This window comes from Sciurus carolinensis, chromosome 1 (genome assembly GCF_902686445.1).
Source record: "Sciurus carolinensis chromosome 1, mSciCar1.2, whole genome shotgun sequence".
Classification (NCBI taxonomy): Eukaryota; Metazoa; Chordata; class Mammalia; order Rodentia; family Sciuridae; genus Sciurus; species Sciurus carolinensis.
Genome location: NC_062213.1, coordinates 189373438 through 189398945, shown reverse-complemented (window position 1 = coordinate 189398945; position 25508 = coordinate 189373438). Strand labels below are relative to the sequence as shown.

At 40.8% G+C, this 25508-nt stretch overlaps 1 protein-coding gene and 1 non-coding gene across 2 annotated transcripts; both read left to right on the top strand.

Annotated features, from left to right (window-relative positions):
- Window positions 1–1816: 1816 nt before the first annotated feature.
- On the top strand, window positions 1817–23773 carry Ppp1r8 (protein phosphatase 1 regulatory subunit 8). The gene is made up of 7 exons (XM_047539397.1): window positions 1817–1932; window positions 3746–3806; window positions 9695–9848; window positions 11757–11977; window positions 14407–14551; window positions 19848–19912; window positions 22357–23773. Exons 1-7 carry the CDS (start codon window positions 1877–1879, stop codon window positions 22708–22710), a joined length of 1056 nt encoding a protein of 351 aa, XP_047395353.1. The 5' UTR covers window positions 1817–1876; the 3' UTR covers window positions 22711–23773.
- On the top strand, window positions 5389–5551 carry LOC124968739 (small Cajal body-specific RNA 1). Its single transcript, XR_007105830.1, has one exon. It is a non-coding gene; the product is annotated as a small Cajal body-specific RNA 1 (non-coding RNA).
- Window positions 23774–25508: the final 1735 nt, after the last annotated feature.

The following is a 25508-nucleotide window of genomic DNA, read 5'->3' as shown; positions in this document are numbered from 1 at the left end:
TTCTTTCAGACTGGTCTTAATTTGGAATCACCAGATGGTCTTAATTTGGAATCACCAGACTGAAAAGGAGGATATGAATCCATTAATTACCAAGTTTTTAATTATGTGAATATTTCACCAAATTAATAGATGCATCAGTTTCCCACAGGTTGGAAATCATAATTAGAGCTTATATGTCCTTTACATGTTATTTCATGTATATTTTTTCTAACACTCTTAACCATTATTCACCTATTACTTTTCTCAAAAGACCTCCAATAACATGATTATTTCAAAGTTACCGTAAGTGGCATTTTTGTTGCCCAAGTTTTTATAGGTGTTCTACATCTGGAACGATGGGACAAAATGGGTTAACAGGCCATTTAATAAGTGATCTGATTATCTGCACCCTTACTGGATGAGTTTATTGTGCTTCGAAGGCAGAGGAAAAAGTGATTCTTTAACCTACCTAGGAGTTCTCTTGTTAAATTTCAAGTTAATGTTATATTGCAGTTAAATCTTGAGTATTGGAGACTTCAATTAGGGCAAAATCTTTTGGATAAGTTGATTTTCTACATAAGAGCTATACAGTAGCAGGGAATTAATATAGAGAACTTCCATCATACAAAAATGATCCCCGATTTTGTTGAGCAATGCCTATTTCTGGGTGAATGATAACGATACAATTAGTTTCTTTAAAATAAGAAAAAGCTGCAGGTCAAGTAATTCTGACTTCGTGAAAAAGTGGCTATCTGCTGCATACCAAAAAAGTACGGTTATACCAAAATAAAAGTGTGAAAGATGGTATTGTTTATTGAGCATTTGGCATTATATAGACTCAGGGATCATAATAATCCCTATCTCAAGAGTGTGGTGTCGTGGGGGCAGTGGCAAATGCCTATAATCCCCCGCGACTCAGAAGGCTGAGGCAGGAGGAGGCAAGGCCAGCCTCAGCCATTTAGCAAGGCTCACCCAATTTAGGGAGACCCTGTCTTAAATTTTTAAAAAGTGGGGGTTGGGTAGGTGCTGGGGATGTAGCTTAGTAGTAAAACACCACCTTTGGGTTCAGTCCCCAGTACCCCAAAAAAAAAAAAAAAAAAAGAGTGTTGTGAGGATTAAATGAAAGATTCACATAAAATACATACTTGGCTCAGGTAAGTACTTACTCAATACACAAAGCTATTATAACTAAAGGCCCTGCTAGTGGTCTCTTTCAGCCAGCTGGTGGCCTAGGGCAAGACTGCAATTCTAATACTTTCTTGCACAGTATGATTCTTATGATGAAAAGAAAAAAATCCTAACGGGTTGCAACTTGATTATAACCATTTGAGACATGCACAGTAGCAATCTGGACGCCTGCCTTTTGATTGGATCTGCTCTTGCTTGTCCAATTTTCATAAACACACTAACGCAAATTCCCAGATAATTTACAGATGCCCTCAAGGTTCACACATAGGGCAGTGGGTAGGGTGCAGCTTTCAGGAAAGGGGTCGGAAGAGGAGAAACAGAATGAATGGGCACTCTGCTCTCTGAATTTTGCCCTCTATCCTTTCTCTAGATTGAGGGCAAGCTCCTGGGGAACCATTCAGTCGCAAGATTTATAGAGTTCATGAGCGTGTGCTGGAGGACGGAGGAGCCTGACACTCCCCTCTTCAAGCCCATTTTTCATTGATAACCTCCCGGCCAAGAAAAACCAACTTCCACAGAATCCCCGAGGTCAGCTCTGAAAAGATCTCAAAATCAGCTTAGTACACACTTACAGGCACCGCCCCGCGTGCGTGCGTGCGTGCGCGCGTGCGTGCGGGCGCGCAGGCTGCTGGGAAGCCGCCTCTTCCCTCCCGGTCTTCCAGTTTCCCGGCGTGCTTCGGGCCCGCCAAATGGGAGGGGGAGACGCAAGATGGCGGCAGCCGCGAACTCCGGCTCCAGCCTCCCGCTGTTCGACTGCCCAACCTGGTAAGTGGCGGGGCGGCCGGGGTTGAAGTGACTTAGCTCCAGCAATCCTGGGCTGGAAGGGAGGTCGGTTTTCTTTGGCGGTGACCCGAATGGCTCAAAGATCCTGGAATGGTTAAGGGAAAACTGTCCGCTCTGAGGGGCCGGGCGACGTGTGAAGGAACCGGGAACCTGGAGCCCGGGCCCAAGAACTGAGGAAATCTGGGGTTGGGGACTCAATGGAGCCCACTTAGGCAGTCCTTTTGGCATTGGGCCGCTCGCTGGTATGCTATAGGGCCTTGGCCCCGAACTTGCCCCCAACTCCTGACTGAGTGCCTGGTGCTCTTGGGGAGCGCTGTACCTGACCCCCTCCTGTGCGTCCGGAGCGTGCACGAGCCAACTTCCCGACCCCAACCCAGCCTCAGTCCTGCATCCCTCTGTCGTTGCTGCATCCCGCGTGTGAAACTTGAATGTCTTCCATAGACTGGGAGCTTCCTGAGGGCAGGGATGGCGCTGACCTATCCCCTTGTTCTCAGTGGTCCTCTCTGACTCTGGTACAAAAAGCATCAGTGATTGTTGAAATGAACGCTTCTCATCCCTTCGAAAGTTTTTGAGAATAATGAAATAATTTAATATAACCTTTGAGTAGGGTACAAGATGAATGAATTAAGAATTGCTCTGTGGGGAGACGCTTCCCATTTAGAGCTTTCTCTGCTGTAGCTCATCACAGTGTATTGTTAAAGTGTTCCTCCTCTGTCTCCTGTTATATTGAGATCTTCAAGGGCAAAGACTGATGCATCTTGTATTCCTCAGCTCCAAAGCATGAGTCAGGCACATAGTAGGACTTAAGAAAGTATGTTTTGGATGTAACATTTTACCTGTTTTCTGTTCTGAATAGCTTTTGTCCAGTGCACTGTCCTTTTAGTTATTGCCATAGATAAGTTGGGTAGGACTGTGAGTTGATCATGTTGCATCTTCAGTTTTAGATAGGATACATTTTCAAGTTCAAAGTTAGGGTCTCTGGTAAGGTTGTTCTGTCTTGAAACATCAAATGAGTAAATCCAGGAAGCAAGTGAATGTGTGGATATTTTTATGGATTCCTTTACAGTTTTATAACATCCAGTTGCTTTCAATCTACAAATTCTGTGTCCATTTTGGTTCCATTGATTTCAAATGCAAACAAAGTTAGAAGAGACTCTTTTGAGATCACCTCCCATTTCATCAAGATCTGTTATGTACCAGGCATTATATTAGGTACTTTGACATAGGTGTATCCCCTTGAACAGTATGGTGAATTGTAGAAGTTTGCGTAATCATGCTATTATAGAAAGACTTGTTCAAGGATAACACAGCTCCTGAATTTGGTACCTGCTTTCGTGGGCATGATTCTGAATTGCCCTAGTTCCATAATGATGCACCTCTGATTTGTTCTTAGAGTTCAGTGCTTATTCTGTGATGAGACCAATCTTGACCAACACCAAACAACAACTCATTCTATCTTTATATATTAGGGTAGGATTCACACTCTGGGCACCAGATCTAGTACTTCCGGTCTCTTTGTTGCTTTCTCTTGAAGTGATATCCAGTGTTAAAATATAGGGTTTCTTTGGTGCTGCTCTAAATACAGAGCCACTAAAATCTGTTTTAGAGCAATTGAATCACTTGGGAAATAAGTGTCAAATGTAGAAAGGAGCTATAACAGTGAAGTCGGTGACATTTCTGCCTGAACATGAACTAATTATAGCTGGTAAGGGAGCTGCAATATTGAATTGGAACAATAATTGTAAATAACATTTATGAACTCATCCTGAAATTTTTTTTTTTATCTATTTTTCAGGGCAGGTAAACCCCCACCTGGTTTACATCTGGATGTAGTCAAAGGAGACAAACTAATTGAGGTATGAAAATATATGTCTTCCCTTACCCCCCATTCTAAAGATTTTTGCCAGTGACTCACTATTCCACCCCCTCTCCTGTGCTTTGTTTTCCAGCAATGCTACTTTCGTTCATCCTGAAATTTTTTTCTATTAAAAGCTCATGACGATATAACACATTCAAAGCTCATATCTCCCACAGATACTCAGTTTTTTGTGACTTCTCTCACCTTCCAAATGAAGAGTTTTAATAGGTCATGGGCCTATGGGCCCCAGTCAGACTGGAAGCCTTCTAACTTGGTGAATTCCTTCTTTCTGAGTACATGGAATTGTGTGGAAGGCACAAGGTATGCGATAACTGAAGAAGAAAATGAATGGTGTAGATTGAATTTAACTTTTGAGTTGCTTCTGTGAGATTTAGGCCCAACACCTTCAAAGAAGTATAGTAAACAAAGCCACTTTCTCCACCAAATAGAATGACAGTAAAATTCATACATTCATTCAAAAGACTGGGTGTTTACTATGTACACTTGTCACTGAGTTAGCAGAAGAGGCTACAACAGAGGACAGAACAAACATGTTTTCTCTCCTCAAATTATCCAGTGAGAGAATCACACAAAAAATTGCATAATTATAATTGAAATAAGTACAATAAAGGGAAAGTTTAGCTGAATTTCTGCTTTTATACAAGTCTCTAGAGTGAATACCATATAGATTTTCAAGAGAACACAAGTTAGCTGTTAGATTGTGTAAGTTTTTTTTTAAATCTTTATTCTGTTATTCACTAAGAAGTAGAGATTAAGACCACTGGTTGCCTAGCTAGAATTTAGGTTCAAGGCCTTTTATTGAGTGCAGTTGTTTTTCTTCAATGTACAGAATTAAAACATTGTAATTCCATGGTTGATAGCTTGACAAGCTAATGGCGTTTTCTGAAGGATGCTCTGCAAATGTATTGTCACTTTTAGAATGTTGTGGCAATAACCAGAAACTTTGCAAAATATGAAAGCATCTGAGTTATAATGAATTCTATTATTAATTCATCTTGCTCTCAGCCAGTCACATAGAGCCCCCTGGTTAAAATATGAAAATTATTCAAGGAAATAACTAAAATATCTGTAAAACCTCTTTTACTATAGATGGTTTCACAGATACAAAATATATCTGTTGCTAAATAGAATAACTTGAAGCTTGAAGGCATATAAAAATCTATTTTGTTATAAGAATTTAGTAAATCTTTTTTTCTTCCTGTGTGCAACAGGAACAGGCAAAGAGGCCTAGCCTTAATGATAGTATCATATTCTTTTGTAAAATAATTTGTATTTTCAAAGCACTCTTAACTTATCCAACACCCCTATGAGTACTGGTTTCCATTTGCTGATAATATTCTCTGTCTTTCAGTGCTCTTAGGCATATTGAGTTGCCACACAGTTATCAAGTTGCAATCCTTAGATATCTCCGTATTATTCTTGACAGGAATAGACCTGAGAAATGTGTTTTGCAGTGCTGGGAAACAAACCCAGGGATTCATTCATGCTAGGCAAATGCTCTACCGCTGAGCTACATCCCTAATCCTGATGTGTTTATTTTTAAGGATTTAGACTTTCATCAGCACTTGATACTAACCGAGCTGTCTGTATCCTAGCCTTGTCAAAGGCTTGTGATGTGCTGTGATAGCTGGGTTGAAGAAGTGCAATATTAAAACAAAGCCATGAGTCTTTTAAGCCCAGTGTGTAAAGATACACTCTGAGTTATAACTCAAAGGCACAACTGGATAGTGGCATTGGCCATAGCTGGTCAAGGAGTTTTGAACTTAACGACTATGAGAAACTAATTTATTATTTCATTCACTTAACATGTTTCCTTGATTGTGAGAAATACTGTTTTCCATTAAGATTTCATACATTTGAACATTGCTATAATTGGGAAGCCTTCAATAGTGAATGTGTACATTTAATTTGAGGGCCCCTTCTTTTTGCTTCAAACAAATCTCTCAATCTCTGGTATGTCTGTGACACCCTGGAATAATAAAATTTGTTCACTGTTACATCAGACTCCAAGAACTGGTGGTCTTATGTATTCCTTGTGACCCACTGTGAACATTGTGTTTAGCATTTTTAAGTTTGTGAGAACATAATCTGCATATTGATATGAATGAAAAATGCATTAAGATTCAGACCAAACAAATATTACCTAGAGGGAAAAAAAGTTGAAATTTCAGGGCTCTCTTAATTCTCAAGCAATCTCTTTGTGTTTTTTTGTTTGTTTGTTTTGTTTTAAGAATTTTTTCACAATACCTTTATTTATTTTTATGTGGTACTGAGGATCAAACCTAGTGCCTCACTCGTGCTAGGAAAGTGCTCTACCACTGAGCTACAACTCCAGCCCTGCAATGTCTTATTTTTAACCCAAGTCTTAAAACTTAAGCCAAGGCAGACACAAAGGTGACTATCTAATTGAATTGTCAACCTGTTGTTAAGTCCTGGTGCTCTATAGTAGTATGGGCCTGGAATGAGTGCTACCAGCAGTAGATGGACACTGCTGGAAATGGATTTCCCAGAGGTGACCCATATATCCAAGCTAACTTGAACTCAATGAATCTTCAAGCTAAGTTTGAAAGAAACTGGGTAAGTGGTTATTTATAGAAAAATTAACAGTGTGACCCAAGTACTTATTCACTCCTTAAAATATTCCTTGACATATGGTACATCTTTTGATATTAGGAATGAAGAAAATATATAATCTGGTTAAAAGAACCAGGCACTAAAGTCAGAAATCTGAATTTTTAACCTGCCCCACAAATATCTAGCTGTGTGAAATTGATTATGTTAATTTATGTCTCAGTTTTGTTATCTATAAAAATAGGAAGCATAGTACTACTCACCTTACAGGATGCTTGTCCTCACATAAAATGACAACATAAACTTTCTTAGCACAACATGTGACACATAAATGTTCAGCAGTTGTTACCATTATCACTGCTGAGAGTCTCTTTGCATGAGATACTGTGACACTAAAAGCATAGTTGAGAACAGTAGCTCACTGAGTTCAAGGACTTAGCCAGGAATAAATACAACTCCTTGATTACTAGTCTGGTACTAACTTGACTATACTTCTCAGGTTTGTGCTATCTTTTCTCAGGGATTATAGAAAGAGTTAATGTGAAATATGAACTAGCGCTTAATGATACCTTGAATATAAAGGAAAACGACATGTGCTATAAACCCAGTGACTTGGGGGGAGACAAGTCAGGAGGATCACAAGTTTGAAGTTATACTCAGCAGTTTAGCAAGACAGCATCTCAATATAAAGGGCTGGAGATATAGCTCAGTGGTAGAGGGCCCCTGGGTTCAATTCCCAGTATCAAAAAAAATTTTTTTTTAATAAATAAAATATAGCATATATGAATGAGGAATTTTCTTCAGTGGGCAAACTGCATTACTAAACCATTAGCAGTGGTCTGGACCCTTAGAATTGGAAGAAGTGTTAGTAAAAATTCACCTAGCATTCTTCCTCTGTGACACTTTGGTTTACACAAATCTATGGCAAATACCTTTATTGATCAGGATTAAAAGAAACAAAGATGGGGGTGAGGGTGAATTTTTCATAAAGCAAAATTCAACTTAAAGAATGATCCTTCATCCTTGCCCTACCTACTCATTTTCTGATAAAGGGACCCTTCTTGTATAGAATGATGGTGATTCTGAGTCATGACAGTTAAGTGCTGTGGAGGTCTAGCTTAGTGGTAGAGTTCTTGCCTAGCATGCGTGAGGCCCTGGTTTCAGTCCCAAGCACCCCTCCCCACACACATACAAGCGCCTTTATTTGACAAAATAAAATGTTAACATTCCTATGTCAGCATCTTCTCCCCCACACAGTTTTTCTTTTTTGTATTGGGAATCAAACCCAGTGTCCCACCGTTTTTTAATAATAACTTGCTGGTCTGTGAAATTCCCCTTTCTGCTATTATATTATGGTATTAAATAGTTTTCTCCCCTACTGCCATAATAGCAACTGAAAACATTGTGGAGTTCTCAGAATTGCCCCAGACCCATGGCACGTTGTTTAGGATATTAGCGTTGCAACTCAGTCATACCTGGGTTTAAGTCCCACCTTTGCTACTTAACTTACCCAACTACATTAGGTAGCTGACTTCATCTCTGACTCTATCCTCTCATCATTGATAAAGGTAAGAGGATAAGCCGGGTGTGATGGTACATGCCAGTAATCCCAGCAGCTCCGGAGGCTGAGGCAGGAGGATTGAGAGTTCAAAGCCAGCCTCAGCAAAAGTGAGGTGCTAAACAACTGAGACCCTGTCTGTAAATAAAATACAAGATAGGGCTGGGGATGTGGCTCAGTCATTGAATGCCCCTGAGTTCAATCCCTGGTATCCCCTCCCCCACAAAAAAAATAATAAAGGTGATAGTTACTTTACAGAGTTGTTTTGAGGATTAGATGAGACAGTGTTTAAAATGCCTAGTAGTAATAGTCTCTCAGTAAATGTTAATTCTCATACTATCCTGCCCCAAACCTAGGAAGTCTTTGTTATGTGAGGTGTTTCCACATTTGGACATGGTAAATACTCATTTAGAATTAACTCTATATAATACTTTTTGTTTGTAATCAGTAAAATGAAATGGTAAAGTTGGATTTGGGGGTTCATACAATGATGTCTAATGTAATTTCAGTATCTAAAGAGAGTTCTTTGGGGATATGGCTACATGATTAGAATATTCCTCATTCCTTTTCCAACCAAGTGATGATCTTCTTTTGAATGTATTATTTTCTGAAGAGCAATCTTATTACTTCATAGACATACTTTGCACTTCTTATTTCCTGTTTGAACTAAATTAAGAACCAGCAAAATTTCCAATAGGCAGAAGACAGCTGTTCTTGGTAGAATTCTTTATCTCTTGGTGACAGACTTATTGCCATCTAGTAGAATTAAGAAAAGCTATTTTCATACCAACACTAGACAATTAAACACTGCATTTTCATAGATTAATTAGTGTTCCCCCCAAAAAAACTATCTTAATAAATTATTCTTTATGTTAAAGAATAATGGGCACACTAAGGTGCAACTGGGTCTGTGGGTGAAGCATTCTTGAGGTCATCTGCACCCTCTGACTGGGAGAGGTGGTAGTGACTTGAAAGGACATGCTTATGGAATGAACAGAGACATATTTTCCTGTTCAGTAACCCCTGACCTCAGTTCTCCCAACAGTTTCACCACAAAAGAGTTTCTGCTAAAGTTGGATGAGTCCAGTGCCCTAGGAGAGAAGTCCATTCAAGATATCGATGACACATTTTTGTAATGGCAGATTTGATTAATAAGCCTTTCAGGAACCAGTAGGTGAAATTATGTACCAAAATGCTTTTTCTCTTACCTAGAAGTGAAAATACTGGATATTAACCATTTAGGAATTAATGTAATGAATGTAAAGGATAAATCCCCATTTGACAGTTTATGTGACTGATTAGACCTTGATGATTGCTTTGGAGCCTGCTGTGGGAAAGACAGTGGGATCTTTGTTGGGGCAGGGGTACCTAAACTGATTTTTATTGTGCCCTCAAGTTTAAAAGGAAAAAAAAAAAAAAAAGCCAGGTGCCATGACGCAAGCCTGTAATCCCGGCATCTTGGAAAACTGAGACAGGCTTGTAAGTTTAGCCTCAGCAATTTAGCAAAGCCCGAAGTAACTTAGTGAGACCCTGTCTCAAAATAAAAAGGGACTCAGTGGAAATTGCCCCTGAGTTAAATTCCCAGTACCAAAAAAAACCCAAAACAATAGAATTTTTTGTTTCCCTCCTTAGCAAGAAATTGTATCAATTCAAGATCCTTCCTTACTTGATTTGGAGTTTTTGGTAAACCTTGTTGTAACAAGATTTAAGTAATATCTAATTTAATATTTATTTAGAAACTCATTATTGATGAGAAGAAGTATTACTTATTTGGGAGAAACCCTGATTTGTGTGACTTTACCATTGACCACCAGTCTTGCTCTCGGGTCCATGCTGCATTGGTCTACCACAAGCATCTGAAGAGAGTTTTCCTGATAGATCTCAACAGTAGTAAGTATCTCTCCCACTTTACATATTAACGTTGGCAGAAATTAATGCTTTTTTGGGTTTTTAATTTGGAAAACATGTTTCACTCATCAAGGAAAAAATTTGTTTGGTTTTTAAATCAGTCTTTCTGTTTCAATGGTTCTCTTTTCCTGAAGTAATTGATGACTGACTAGGGAGAGAAGAGGACTTTGGATAGAATTGTCCTGGGGAAGGCACAAAGTATACACAGAAAACAAAAATGGCTCTGAGGAACTAGGGAGTATTGATATTAGAGTGTTATAAGACCATGATAAATTTGGTTCAATTTAAGCAGAAGCCATGATTAACTGCACTAATGTAAGAAAGCAACAATATAAGACATTTAAAAAAATATAGTGACTCAGGAGGATCACAAGTATGAGGCCAGCCTCAGAAACTTAATGAGACCCTGTCTCAAAATTAAAACTTTTAAAAGAGCTGGACATGTAGATCGATGGTAGAGTACCCTGGGTTCAATCCCTCAAAAACAAAGAAACAAAAAACTTGAGCAAAATTTAGTTATTTATAATAGGTTCTTTATCCCAAGTACATTTGGGTTGCTTTTTATTTTTTTCCCCTCCCAGTTCTGGGATTGAACCCAGGGTTACTCAACCACTGAGATACATCTTCAGATTCATTCATTCATTCTTACAATATTGAGACAGGGTATACTAAGTTGTCCAGGCTAGACTCAAACTTTCAATCCTCCCGTCTCCACCTCCTGAATACCTGGGATTATAGGCATGTACCACAATACCCAGCTTCTTTTTTTTTTTTTTTTTTTTTTGCAGTGCTGGGGATTGAACCCAGGGCCTTGTGCTTGCAAGGCAAGCACTCTACCAACTGAGCTATATCCCCAGCCCTCTTTTGCTTTGACTGTGAATTACATCAGTTTTAATTTAACTAGTTTAAACTAGTAAGATTTTAAACTTAAGATAACAGAAGAATGATTAAGACTTCACTGTGTGTGTCCCTGAAGTTTGTTCATTTTGCCTATGTATCAATACAATGTGAAGTGTAAAGGGTCCTGCTTCCTGTAGAGCTCATCATTGTGTTTGACTCCTCTTCCCTCACCCTACAACCATGTAGACACATACCTTATACAAGGTACTAGGTAAACCTCATGTCAAAAGAACTTTTTTCTGCATTTCATCACATGCAGAATGGCAACATGAAAAACTATTTAGACTCTCTAGTAGGATTTTTGTCTTGCCTTGGCATTGACAGTGTACCTATTTTGGCCAAGCCCCTTTCTGGTCCTTGGGGAAACCACCAGGCCAGCAATTTTTATGTTCCTTAGGCTTGAAGCTGGAGAAGGCAGACCACAGCAATGCCTATCTCATGCCTTGGTAGTTTGAGTTCTACTGGGTTGGATCCATTGCTACTAGACCCAGAGGAACCAAGCCTGTCTGACAGCAGAGAAAAGGCAGTGGTGGTGTTAATAAGAATGAAACAGGTCTGAAGATGTGTAAGAAATCCACTGAAGAAGCTGGGCACACTGGTGCGTACCTGTAGTCCCAGTCATTTGGGTGGCAGAGCAGGAGGATCATAAGTTTGAGGCCAGCTGCAGGAACTTAGCATGAACTCATCTCAGGAAAAAAAAAATCCATTGAAGATATTGAAGGCTTAATGAAGGAGTTTTCCTTCTCACTGTAACACATGTCAGAGGATGCAGGAGACCCAGTGCCATTTTTCAATTTAAAAGCCTTGTTCTCTGATGACTATAATCCTGAATGTGGGCATTTTTTGTAACTTAAAAACAATTTAAAAAGCAAAACTGATGTTCTGGGAGGAGCTGATTTGATAAGAGAATCAAAGATGATGCTCTCCCTTCTGAAACTCAGGCTTTTATTGGTGTCTCCTCTTACACATTTCTGATTTGTTTATTCCCAGCACATGGCACTTTCTTAGGTCACATACGGTTGGAACCTCACAAGCCACAACAAATTCCCATCGATTCCACAGTCTCATTTGGTGCTTCCACAAGGGCATACACTCTGCGTGAGAAGCCTCAGACACTGCCATCAGCTGTGAAAGGAGATGAAAAGATGAGTGGAGAGGATGATGAGCTCAAGGGCCTATTGGGGCTTCCAGAAGAAGAAACCGAGCTTGATGTAATTCCGTATTTATGTCATTGTTCTGTCTTTTTTTTTTTTTTAATTTAGTTATTGCTTTTACTTTTTTTCAGGTTTTTTTTTTTTTATTGTTTGTTCTGTTTAGTTATATGTGACAGCCGAATGCATTTTGATTGATTGCAAACAAATGGAGTACAACTTTTCATTTCTCTGGTTGTACATGATGTAGAGTCACACCATTTGTATGATCATACATGTACATAGGGTAATGATATTTACCTCATTCCACCATTTTTCCTTCCCCCACTCTCCTCCCCTCCCCTCATTTCCCTCTACACAATCCAACACTCCTCCATTCTTCACCCGCCCCCCATTGACTTATCAGAAAACATTCGGCCTTTGGTTTTTGGGGATTGACTTATTTCACTTAGCATGATATTTCCAACTCCATTTACCTGTGAATGCCATAATTTTATTCTTTATGGTTGAGTAATAGTCCGTTGAATATACCTCAGTTGCTTTATCCAATGTTTTGTCTTTTTGGACCCTGGTTTTTGCTGTTCTGTGTAGCTTGAAATGCCAAAGACTTAGCAGCAGGAGGTTCTCTTGAGCCCAGTAATGAGTTCTTGACAATGTGGTCTGCCACTAGACCTTTTAGGGGTCTTATTCTCCTTCAATGGCTATTAGAAGCCAGTGGGAATTATATTTTTCTGTCCCTGTGACTGCTTAGAACTACATCATTCAATACAGTAGCTACTAACCACATTTCAAATAATCAGAAGTCGCATATAACTTTGGATACCATTTTGGATAGTGTAAATAGAGAATACAGTCGACGCTCCACATTAGTGGGTTGTGCTTTTTTTTTTATTCAACCAACAATAGATCAGAGTTGTTCACTGAGGGGAAGTTGCTCCTATATATAAAATGTACAGACTTTTCTTGTCATTATTTCCTTACAGTATAATAACTGTTTACACATCATTTACATTGTATTATATATTATTCATAATCCAGAATGATTTAAAATATATGGGAGGATGTACATAGATTATATGCACTTTTTTGAGAGACCGGAGTGTCTGTAGATTTTTGTATCCATGGAGAAGGGATCCTGGAACCAGTCTCCTTCAGACACCTAAGGGCAGCTTTTTCCATCACTGCAGAAAGTTGTTGGACAGCACTAGCTTAGCAGGACTAACAGTTTCATTCATTTATGTAGCTTTTTTGGTACCATCTGAACGGCCCAGGAGTCTTCTAACTAGAATTAGACTGCTTTTATCCTTATGGGCCTGGATGCCCTAAGGCCACGAATTTTTACAAAATTTAAAATGCTAGAAGTTTTTTTGTCATTGTTTTGGCTCTGGGATTGAACCCAGGCCCTTGTACATGCTAAACATGCACTGTACCACTGAGCTATATTCCCAGCCCAAGTTTCCCTTTCTAGAGGCCAACATTAGTAGTTTGTGATGTGGCCCTTATCCTTTACATGTATCACTGCACTAGATACATCAGCTAGACCAAATGAAAGCTTATCTTTAACCACCCACATACATTTACTCTTCCTGTATAACAAGGCAGTTTCCTAGTCTTTAGGAAGAATGACATGATAGAAATCTTGTAATTTAGAAGTCACTCTAAGGTTCTTGCTGACGGTCATGCTTCCTCTTTTCCTCTCCAGGCTGCTTCCCTCTGTATTTTGTTTTGTTTTGTTTCTTAAGGTACTGGGGATTGAACCCAGGACCTCACATATGCTAGGCAGGTCCTTTACCACTTAGCTACATCCCCATTCTGTTTGCCTGTATTTTAGTTCAGTATTTTAGGTCTTATCTGGTCTTCATTCTAAGACATTTGAATATCTCAAACTGCATTGCAGATTGGAATAAGTCCAGTGGACTGAGAAGGAGGCAGGCAGCAGTGCTAAGGCCACGTTAATCATCAGGAGAGGTGGATGGATGCTTATGAATAGAACTGGGCCAGACGTAGGAAGGAGAGTGACAAAATATTAATGCCAAAAATTAAGTGCACTGGCAGTGTCCTTAAGAATTTTGAAGGAGAAACCTATTGAAAAAGAGCAGTCAGTTGTCCTTTTTCATCTGTTTAGTTACTTCAAAACAGTTCTTGGAGTCCTCCCAGACACATTTTAATTCTCAGCATGAAAACATGATTTAAAAAAAAAAACAGCACACACACAAAACTCAAGGGTATTCAGTCAGTGCACTTCACCTTCTCTTTAGAATAGTATTCCCTCACTAGTCAATGTAGATATTCCACTTTCTTTCAAATGAAACTTGTTAGAATTAGCAGTCTAAAGACAGTGTGAATCTTCTCTAAATGCAGAAGAGAGTCTCATTTGCCTTGGAGGTCTGATTAAGCCCCTACTGCCTTTCTGCCCTTTATTTAGTATTATTTTTTCCATCAAAGCCCCAGTATTGACTCCTGTCTTTGCTATGTGAATCTTGGCCTAGAATCTGACAGAGTTCAACACTGCCCATAACAAACGGATTTCTACCCTCACCATTGAGGAGGGAAATCTGGACATTCAGAGACCAAAGAGGAAGAGGAAGAACTCACGGGTGACTTTCAGCGAGGATGATGAGATCATCAACCCAGGTGAGGTCTCTTCCTGGTTTTTTCTGTTGAAAATGTTTTGGTCTCAGTAGTGTATTCAACCTACAGGTCAATTGGGATGTTTCTCAACAAAGTTCAGGAAAAAAGACAACAAAGGTGGAGTAGCCTAAACACTCAAGAATTATCCAGGTACAATGACAAAGAGCCCTGGATGTTACATAATAAGGCTATAATTATCCTTTGCTGACCCAGCATGTTCATATCATAGTGGAAGTTTAAGTAACATATGGGTATTTATCTCTTCCTCACAATAGAACGTTATTGTGTTTATGAGGTTCTGAGTAGGATTGGTAGCTCCAAGGTTTGAATACCTTCTCCTGCCATCATTAATCACATTGAAGACTTGCTTGTCTCTAAGGAAGTCACTTAATGGATAGTTTGAGCAGGATTCAAGCTTCAGTTTATAGGAACACCCTCAAAATTTGCCAGTTTGTTAAATTGCTCAACATTCATTTATTGGGCTTATGTTAATGTCAGGTGCTCTGGTAGATGGGTGACATGGGGGTGGGAGTATATATAGTTACTACAATAGGACTGGGTTTTTTGTTTGTTTGTTTTTGTTTTTGTTTTTTGTAGTGCTGGAGATCGAACCCAGGGCCTTGTGCTTGCGAGGCAGGTACTATACCAACTGAGCCATATCCCCAGCCCTTGTTGTTGTTGTTTTTTCTAAACCTTGTTTGAAAATAAATCTCAATGGATGCAAATGAGGAATGCAGCTTATCAAGTTGCTTTTATTTCCCAGATTAAAGTGCTATGAGAATAACTTTCAAGTCCTGGAATTAGGTTTAAAATTATTCAGATGGATACCTACTCCACTGACAGCTCAAGGGGTCAGGGGGATATCTAGAGATTTTGGTTAATTAAAATGCAGTCTGAATCATCAGGGGATGAGGAAACAAATCAAGTGTAATTCAGGATTGCATTAACAGTAGACTGGGGGGACAGTAACCATACCAGTTTGTATTCTGACCAGAACATGTTGTGTAGTCCTGTAGGAAGGCTTATAGAATAAGTCCCCTGGGTGCCAAGGATATAACAGCAGAAGAGGGAGGCATGGCCACTGTGGTCAGAAAGGAGTGGGACAAAATCAGAACCAGTGGGTACCAAGTATGTTGTGTATCCTGAAAAAAGAAAAAGGGGAAAACAGCAAATCCCTGAACTTATATTTAAAGAATTAAAGAATCATCTATAAGAGATTAGGGCATATATAAATGTGCCAAAGGGAATTTCTGCTTTATTATATGTAGAAAGTACCAATCATAAATAAATAGGGACTGGGGTTATGGCTCAGTGGTAGAGTGCTCACCTAGCACATGTGAGACACTGGGTTCCATCCTCAGCATCACAGAAAAATAAAGGTATTATGCCCACCTACAACTAAAAAAAAATTTATGAAAAAAAAAAAAAGAACATGCTTCTTTAAAAAATAAATAAGTAACTAAAAGGCTAGAGTTGTAGCTCAGCGGTAGAGCACTTGCCAAGCACATGTGAGGCACTGGATAAAATCTCAGCACCACTTAAAAATAAATAAATAAAATAAAGGTATTATGTCCATCCACGACTGAAAAAAAAAAGATTTTTTTAAAATAAAGATTGGTAGAGTAGAAGAAGGAAAAGGGAGGGGGAATGGGCATTGAAATCAAATTCAAGGAACCCAAATGCTATATATAGTTATAATGCTCTAATTTTTAAAAAATGGGTTCATTAGGGGAAAAAAAGAGATCAGGGCATTCATGCTAGGACTACAAATTCACTCTCTGATGGTGTATTAAGTGGAACAGATTCCTTCTCAAAGTAGTGAGTGTGCAAGAAAAATGTTCAGAACAGGGACTAGACCAATCTGAGAAACCTACTTCTGGACCCCAGAACTATTGATTAAGAGTTTCCATGGATTAGACCTAGATTTTTTTCCCCCTATGCTAAAGATTGAACCCAAGACCTTGCACATGCTAGGCAAGTTCTCTACCATGAGCTACCCTTCTAGCCACCTAGAATTTTGTGTTTTTAAACAAGACCCTGGCCAAGCACTGTGGCATATGCCTTTAATCTCAACAACTTGCAAGGCTGAGGCAGGAGGATCCTAAATTCAAAACCAACCTCAAAGCTTAGCAAGATCCTGTCTCAAAATAAAGGGGTGGAGATATAGTCCAGTGGTAGAGCACCTGGGTTCAATCCCTAACATCAAAACAAACAGACAAACAGTTTCTGTTTATATACTAATAAACAGCCAGCAGTTTGGAAAATACTTAGATCATCTCCAAAGTCTCTTGGTAGTCATGGTATGAGCTACTATTTTTCTCCTTGAAAATTAGCACCCTGGAGCTTTATTAATACAATGTGATTTAGAACAGGGCTTTGATATCAGGGGATCTGGGTCTGAAATCCACCTTTGCACTTAGTAACTGTGTGACCTGGCCAAGTAAAGTACAGGCTACTGACCTACAGGATTGGCAGGAAGATTAAATTAGTGAGTATATTTAAAAATACTTAAGTATATTTGGTGCTTAACACTTACTATTGAGTTCTCTTGCCAGGCGCAGTGGCGCATGCCTGTAATCCCAGCAGCTCAGGAGGCTGAGGCAGGAGGATTTCAAGTTCAAAGCCAGCCTCAGCACAAGTGAGGTGCTAAGAAACTCAGTGAGACCTTGTCTCTAAATAAAATACAAAATAGGGCTGGGGATGTGGCTCAATGGTCGAGTGCCCCTGAGTCCAATCCCCAGTACCTGCTCCCCACCCAAAAAAAGGAAAAACAAAAACACTTAGTATAAAGTTCTCAATAAATGCCAACTGGTATCACTTGTCATCCTCTGTCTTTCATCTGTGCCACCTTTCCTACGCCAAAGGTAAAGTTAACAAGGAGTTTTGTGCATAGGTCTTTTGGAGCACAGATAACCTGAAACAGTGTATCCTTTCTAGAACTAGAATGACTGGAAAAAAGGAGCAGAGAGTAAAACCCTGAGCACCCTTTAGCCAGCACAGACAGGGATACCTGGAGGACTGAGCTCTGCTTGGCTAAACTTACCAACTGCCTTTTTTTTTTTTTTTTTTTTTGAGATGGGAGTCTGAGTTGCCAAGGCTGGCCTTCCGCTTGGAATATCCCTGCCTCAGCCTCCCAAATAGCTGAGATTCCAGATGTTCACCACTGCATCTGGCTTCTTATGCTTCGTTTAACCCTCCTTGCTGAAAAGGCGATTGGAGTAGCACTTGTACAGCAATGAGAGAAAAGATAAAACACCTTTGGAAGGACCTTGTCTCTTTCCTAATGACCCTTGGACTTTTCCTTTCTTTTCTTCCAAGTAGAAGCCATCTTTTTTTCATTGAACAAAGATTGGTTATGAACACGATACCAAGTTTCCTTTAGAGGCATCCTAATATGTGAAAACCTAGACTTAAATAAACTGGAAGCAAATTATTCAAATTAAATAGGGATTCTGTATTTACCAAGGGGATTCATAGGAATGTTTTTTTCAATAGCAGACAACTTCAGTGCATTTAAAATAAAATGTATATGGGAATAGGAAAGACAGTAGAATAAATCAGACATAGCTTTCTTATGTTCATATATGAATATACAACCAGTGTAACTCCACATCATGTACAACCACAAGAATGGGATCCTAATTAGAATAAATTATATTCCATGTATGTATAATGAGTCAAAATACACTCCAGTGTCATGTATATGTAAAATGAACAAATTTAAAAAAAAATTTTTTTTAAAGTACAGCTGGGCAGGGCTGGGGAGATAGTTCAGTTGGTAGAGTGCCTGCCTCGCAAGCACAAGGCCCTGGTTCAATCCCCAGCACCGCAAAAAAAAAAAAAAAAAGTACAGCTGGGCATGGTGGCACACACCTATAATCTAAATAACTTGGGAGCCTGAGGCAGGAAGATCATGAGCTCAAAGCCAGCCTCAGCAACTTAGCAAAACCCTCACCAACTTAGTGAGACCCTCTCTCAACATAAAATATAAAAAGGGCTGAGAATGTGGATCAGTAGTTAATACCATGCTTTCAATCCCCAGTACCAAAAAAAGAAAAAGAAGATGTACAACATCTATGAGGAAAAGAATTCCTTCTGTTCCACCATAATAAGCTAAATGGGGTTTGGAGTAGTTTTCTGTAGTAGTGATGTTTCTGTGCCTGCTCTTTTCCACATGCTCAGCCTTTGGTGAGGAGACTCCCGTACCCTAGGTGGCTCAACCCATCTGTCTTATACTCTGCGCTCCAGGACTCCTGTTTTGCACTTCTTTTTGGTACCAGGGATTAAGCCCAGGGACACTCAACCACTGAGCCACATCCCCAGTCCATTTTTAAAATATATTTTATTTATAGACAGGATCTCACTGAGTTGCTTAGCCCCTTGCCATTGCTGAGGCTGGCTTAGAACTTGAGATCCTCCTGCCTCAACCTCCCAAGCCTCTGGGATTACACATGTGCACCACCATGCCCAGCTATTTGGCACTTCTTTAGAAGCACTTCTGTTGTGTTATAATCGCTCTGGTTCTGTTATTGTATACTCCTCAAAGGCAGGACACTATCTTACTTTTATTTCCATACCTAGTGACCAATACATGAAACTTGAGTGATTGAAAAGCAAGGACCTGACCCTAGTGCTTTCTCCCTGCAGAGTGAATAAAGCCAGGAACTTTTTACAGGGCACAGTGATATGTGTATAAGCCATTTGAAGGGAGCCATTCTCCATCCTATCTAGACAGGAGGCTTCAGATGCATACATGTATACTGATTTATAAAGTTCGTTATTCAGGTCAAAAAGCCAGGGTAAATTGAAGTTCTGATTCTCGTTCCTAAATCTGTTCTTCACCAATGAGCAGGCATTGGCAAGATGTGTGACCTCTTATCATTGTTTTAACAGTAACGTAAGATTGATAGTATCTACTCTTTTTCTCCCTTTAAAAGAAGGAGATGCATGGAATGGGAAAGAACTTGGGGAAGGCAGTGCAGTATCATGGTGTAGAGCATAGCCATGTTTCTGGCTGCTGAGGCTGCAGCCTCAACTGCTCCCCTCCAGCAGGGAGACTGGGCCAGTCCCTTCACTCCTCTGTTTTCTTGTCTGCCTGAGGCTGATTGCAGTAGTGCCTACCTCATTGAGTTGTTGGGAGGAGCTAGCAGTGTCCAGTGCACAGTAAACACTTCCAGTGTTAGCTGCATTTGACCGTTTGAGTTGTGGTTTAGTGTACACTTACCACACTATACCACACTATACCCTTATTCCTCCCAGCAGAGTATCAACCCAACCCTGCCCTCATCTCTTTTTGCAGAGGATGTAGATCCCTCAGTTGGTCGCTTCCGGAACATGGTGCAGACTGCAGTCGTCCCGGTGAAGGTAGGGAGCATATTTTAACAGTATTTGAAATCACATGTGGTCTGGATTCAGAAACTCATTCTGGGGGGTGGAGGTATAGCTACCACGTGTGCTTAACAGGTTTGAGGCCCTAAGATTGAACCCCAACACTCTATGTGGGGAGGGGGGTCTCTGTTATATGCATTATTTTTCACCCCCCTGTACCTGGGGATTGAATCCAGGGCCTTACACGTGCAAGTGCTCTACCATTGAGAGCCTCTATTTGCAACCCTAGTGAGTAACTTTAAAACACACTCTGTGTTCCTCATATTTTTCATTCCTTGGAAGTACTCTTATCCTGTTTATGTCTAGGGAATCCTGGAATACCACAGAAAGGCTGCAGGTGACCAGCCAGTTTGATGTGAAATGTAAATTATGTGCTAATATGAATCTGTAAAATTTAACTTTGAGAAGGGTACAGAGAGACCCACCTTCCTTGTGGCTATTCCCTCTGACTCAAAGTAAGCTTTTATGTGAAGAGAAGCTTTACTGCAGTACTGCATGGCCCCTGTGGCTTTTGCCATGCCATTATTTTGTGCAAGTTCAAGGCCAGCCTCAGCAACTTAGACCCTGTCTCAAAAAAAAAAAAAAAAAAAAGAACTGGGGATGTGGTTCTGTGGTAGGGCACTGCTGGATTCCCAGTACCCCCCCAAAAAAAATCCTTCATGTACTTTTTCTTTTACCCCTGCAGTACTGGGCTTTGAATCCAGGGGTGCTTAACCCCTGAACTATATCCCCAACCCTTTTTTATCTTAATTTTTTGTTTGCTTTTGGGGTTTTTTTGTTGGCGATGGTGTTTTGTTTTGTTTTGTGTTTTTTGGTACTGAAGCTTGAACCCAAGGGTGCTTAACCACTGAGCCACATCCCTAACCTTTTTTATTTTTATTTATTTATTTTGTGGTGCTGGGGATTGAATCCAGGGCCTTGTGCGTGCAAAGCAAGTACTCTACCGACTGAGCTATATCCCTAGACCCCTTTTTATTTTTTATTTTGATACAGGGTCTTACTAAGTTACTGAGGCTGGCCTCATGCCCTCATGCCTCAACCTCCCAAATTGCTGGTATTGTAGGTGTGAGCCACCACACCCAGCTTTTATTCTTATTTTTGACACAGGGTCTCACTAAGTTTCCCAGGCTGGCCCTGAATTTTCAATGCTCCTGCCTCAGCCTCCTGAGTAGCTGGGATTACAGGTGTGTGCCACTGTGCCCAACACCCTCTTGTCCCTTTGCAACCATTCCCCTCCTACTCAACTCCCAGGCCACCAGTAGACTACTTTCTCCACTGCAAATTGTTTTGCTTTCTGATTAATCTTCAAAAATTGAGCAATCAGCCTGGTGCACACCTGTAATCCCAGCAATTTAGGAGGCTGAGGCAGGAGGATCGAAAGTTCAGAGGCAGCCTCAGGGGCTGGGGAGATAGCTCAGCTGGTAGAGTGCTTGCCTTGCAAGCACAAGGCCCTGAGTTCGATCCCCAGTACCGCCAAAAAAAAAAAAAAAAAACAGAGGCAGCCTCAGCAAATTTAATGAGGCCCTAAGCAATTTATTGAAACCCTGTCTCTAAATAAGTAAATAAATAAATGGGCTGGGGATGTGGCTCAGTGATTAAGTACCCCCTGGGTTCAGTCCCCGGTACCAAAAAAAAAAAAATGGGCACCCATCTGGGTGAGGTCGTACACACCTGTAGTCCCAGCTGCTCAAAAGGCTCAGATAGGAAGATTGCTTGAGCCCAGGAGTTTCAGGCTGTATTATGCTATGCTGATCTGATGGCCTGTGCACTGTGTACTACATTTGGCATCAATATGGTGACCTCCCAGGAGTCGGGGATCACCAGGTTGCCTAAGAGGAGATGGATTGGCCTGGTCAGAGATCAAAACTCCTGTGCTGATCAGTAATGGGGTCATGCCTGTAAATAACCACTGCAATCCAGCCTGTGAACACAGTGAGACCCTGTCCCTTGTTAAAAAATAAATTGAAAAAAGAATTGGGCACCCAACATGGAAGTGCCAGCTTTTTATTTCCCCCTCCCAAAGAAAATAGATGAATTATTACTTCCATTTCCTAATAGGGTATTCTTACATTAACATGAGAGCGAGGGTTATAACTAAAATAGAGAATAGTCATTTAAATTGAATATGTTTTGCTTTCCATAAAACTTACTACACTGTCCTCATTTTTCTGATTACATAGAATAGTGAAAACTTGGTAGGGCAGCATTGGGGATCATTGTATTAGATGACTACTGTATGATCTCTTCAAACTGTAAGGTTTCAGGACCATGGAATAGGTTGTCTGGGAAGCAGAACAGGCTAGAAGTTAGGGACCTTTACCAGAGGCTGGAATGGGGGGGAAATATTTTTAAAAACTACTCTTTTGTTTGACCTCTTGTCTTCTCTCTGTTCTTTTCCCTCTCTTCATGGCAAACCACAGAAGAAACGGGTAGAGGGCCCTGGCTCCCTAGGCCTGGAGGAATCAGGGAGCAGGCGCATGCAGAACTTTGCCTTCAGTGGAGGACTCTACGGGGGCCTGCCCCCCACACACAGTGAAGCAGGCTCCCAGCCACATGGCATTCATGGGACAGCACTCATTGGTGGCTTGCCCATGCCATACCCGAACCTCGCCCCTGATGTGGACTTGACTCCTGTCGTGCCATCAGCAGTGAACATGAACCCAACACCAAATCCTGCAGTCTATAACCCTGAAGCTGTTAATGAACCCAAGAAGAAGAAATATGCAAAAGAGGCTTGGCCGGGCAAGAAGCCCACACCTTCCTTACTGATTTGATATTTTTGGTCATGGAGAAGGGTGGGATTGGGTGGGAATGGGGTGGAAGGGTGATGGGGCACTAATGAACTAGGGAAAAAACGTTCCATGTGTGCAGTATCGTCTTTCAGAATGTCTCCTGGGGTCCTAACCATGTAATATTAAGACTGGGGGTGGGGCTAAGATATCATAAAGACCTGTATTCAGAACACTTTCCATGCAGAGAAAGGTTTCATAGGTCCTTTTAAGCAGACTGCCCTGGCTCTTTCCCAAGGCCTTTTATTGCCTCCTCCTTCCTTCTCCTTTCTAGGATCATTTTTATGTGAAGTCACATACCCCAGGTTGAATCCAGAGCTGTGGAGGTAGCATTAGCCTCACCAGTCTCAGGAGTCCCTGCAGCCTCATTTATATTTACTGTCTTTGCAAGTCCCAGGTGGCAAAAGGGTTGCCATGGATCCCAGGATGAGCAAAAAGGTTTAGCATTCTTCAGTTAAGCTAAGGTTTAAACTCAGAAGTGTTTTCTCTGGTCTTTGGTTTTGAGGTCCAATGGTTAGGCTTTTCTCTTTGGTCCTTTCTGTTGGAATGAGAACATTTTGACTCCCCTTGTCTGTGACCAGTGCCAGAGGCACAGGTTTATAGTTTTAACTTACAGTGTTGTGTGAACTTTTCTTGTCAAACCTGAGCACTCCACTTGCCTGTGTTTCTCATTTAATTTCAGAGTGCTGTCCTCAACTGTCTAAGGCATTACTTTTCTTTTTGAGTGTGTTATGAGGCAATTTTTAAAGGATATGACTAGTTAGGGCAACTCCAATTAAAAATGAAAAGATTTATTTTGCAAGTAATTGAAGTCAATTAAGAGGACTTTTTAGCTGTTGGTTTGGAGGCTCTTTCCCCCCTCGTTTGAGAGCTTTGGTTGTTCAGAGCTCCAAGACTAGACCTGGCTAACAAACAGGAGACGGGTAGGAAACATTGATATGAGCTTTGTACAGAGATTTGTACATTTGTGTAATAGGCCTTTTCACGCTTTATGTGTAGCTTTTTACCTGTAACCTTTATTACATTGTAAATTAAACGTAACTTTTGTCATTCGGGTGCAGTCTTGAGTCTGTCATCACCATAGTTGATTTCCCACTGGGATCAGAGTACATTTAGGTCAGAGGTATATGACTGTCAGGCTTAGGAGGTGATGCCCTGTCCCCTTTTATTACCACAAATAAAGATAGTCTCAGAAGAATGTGGAACTTTCTAATCAGAGATTCTAGTCCCCAGACTGGGGCCTCACAAAGCAAAGTGGGTTAAGAGGTGGTGGTTGCCCTTTATTGGGGAAAAGAACGAGGGACCTTGTAAGGGGAGACTGGCGTTTGTCCTGGGATGTGCACAATTTCAACCTATCCATCCACTCTGTGTGCATTTGTGCTACAGCTCAGGGCACAGGAACAGAAAGAAGCTAAAGTTGAGTGAGTTGAGTGACTTTAGAAAGGATTTCAGCAGGAGTTTGGATGGAATGGTAGTGTCCTGCATACTGGAATCTCGCAATAAATACAATATGGTGAGATGTGTTTTCACGCCTGTGATGGAGATGCCAACTAGGTTCCAAATCCTAGGGGTGGAGAGTGTGGTGGGCTCAGCAGGAGCAACCTTCTAAAGAACAGAGGTCCATGCAATCACAGCTGCTCAAAAAGTTGACTCCACAGGCTGTAAAGAAAGTCCTTGCCAGGTGCAATGGCACATGGCTAATCCCAGCAGCTCAGGAGGCTGAGGCAGAAGGATCATAAGTTCAAGGTCAGCCTCAGCAACTTATCAAGACCCTGTCTCAAAATTTACAAATGGACTGGGGATGTGGTTTGGGTTGAGCGCCCTTAGGTTCAATCCCTGGTACAAAAAAAAAAAAAAAAAGAGTCCTCGTCTTTGAGGTTAAACCTTCCTTCCTCATTGTAGGAAAGGCTAGCGGTGGTGAATGTTTACTTGCTGAGCATGTACCTCCCACCTGACCAATTAGAACATGTCATTTAATTCTCATGGCCCTATGAGGTATCTTTATGCCTGTTTTGCAAATGAGAAAACAAGCTCAGGAACAAAATAAGTTGCCTATGTGCACACTATAATATAAAGTTTGTTGTGAAACTTCTGAATCCAGCACCTTAGGTTTATGTGGCCTGGGGCTGGCACTCTGTTACACTTGGCTATAGCTAGATTTGCTCTCATGGGTATTTGTTTTGAAGTTAAAAATGTCCAAACTGAATAATTCCTGGAATTATATTAAAGGATTTAGATAGAATATATTCCTTTTTTTTTTTTTTTTTTTTTTTTCGGTGCTGGGGATCAAACCCAGGGCCTTGTGCTTGCAAGGCAAGCACTGTACCAACTGAGCTATCTCCCCAGCCCCTAGAATATATTCTTGGTAAAAGGAACTATGCCATGCATTTTAGTTTCAGAATACCTACTAACAGGCCTGGTGCCCAGGGGTCCCTGCTCAGGATCAGCTGTTTGATGACTGCTTGCTTATCATGCACACATTGGAATTCAGGAGATCTATCCAGATTCCTCATTTTCCAGTGAGCAAACCTTGGCAGTATGGACTCTGCATTCAACTGCCAAGGACTGAATGTCTCAGTTGGGCATATGGAAGTGCAATGCCCCTGCCCACAAGAGACCCACTTTCCAGAAAGAAACAGTCACACACTGCTGGTGCTGTCTATCTAGATGGCTGAGAGCTTTAATGGAGGGAGAGGTAAAGTGAGGGTGAGAACAGTAACCCCTGACCAAGACCTGAGGGGTCAGGGAGGCATCTGGGGAGATGACAGTGGGCTGAGCACGGA

Coding starts and splice junctions, on each gene's coding strand:
- Ppp1r8 (XM_047539397.1), top strand. CDS start 1,877: ATGGCGGCAGCCGCGAACTCCGGCTCCAGCCTCCCGCTGTTCGACTGC. Junction 9,849..11,756: donor CCTGATAGATCTCAACAGTA/GTAAGTATCTCT, acceptor GTTTATTCCCAG/CACATGGCACTTTCTTAGGT. Junction 14,552..19,847: donor TGATGAGATCATCAACCCAG/GTGAGGTCTCTT, acceptor CTCTTTTTGCAG/AGGATGTAGATCCCTCAGTT.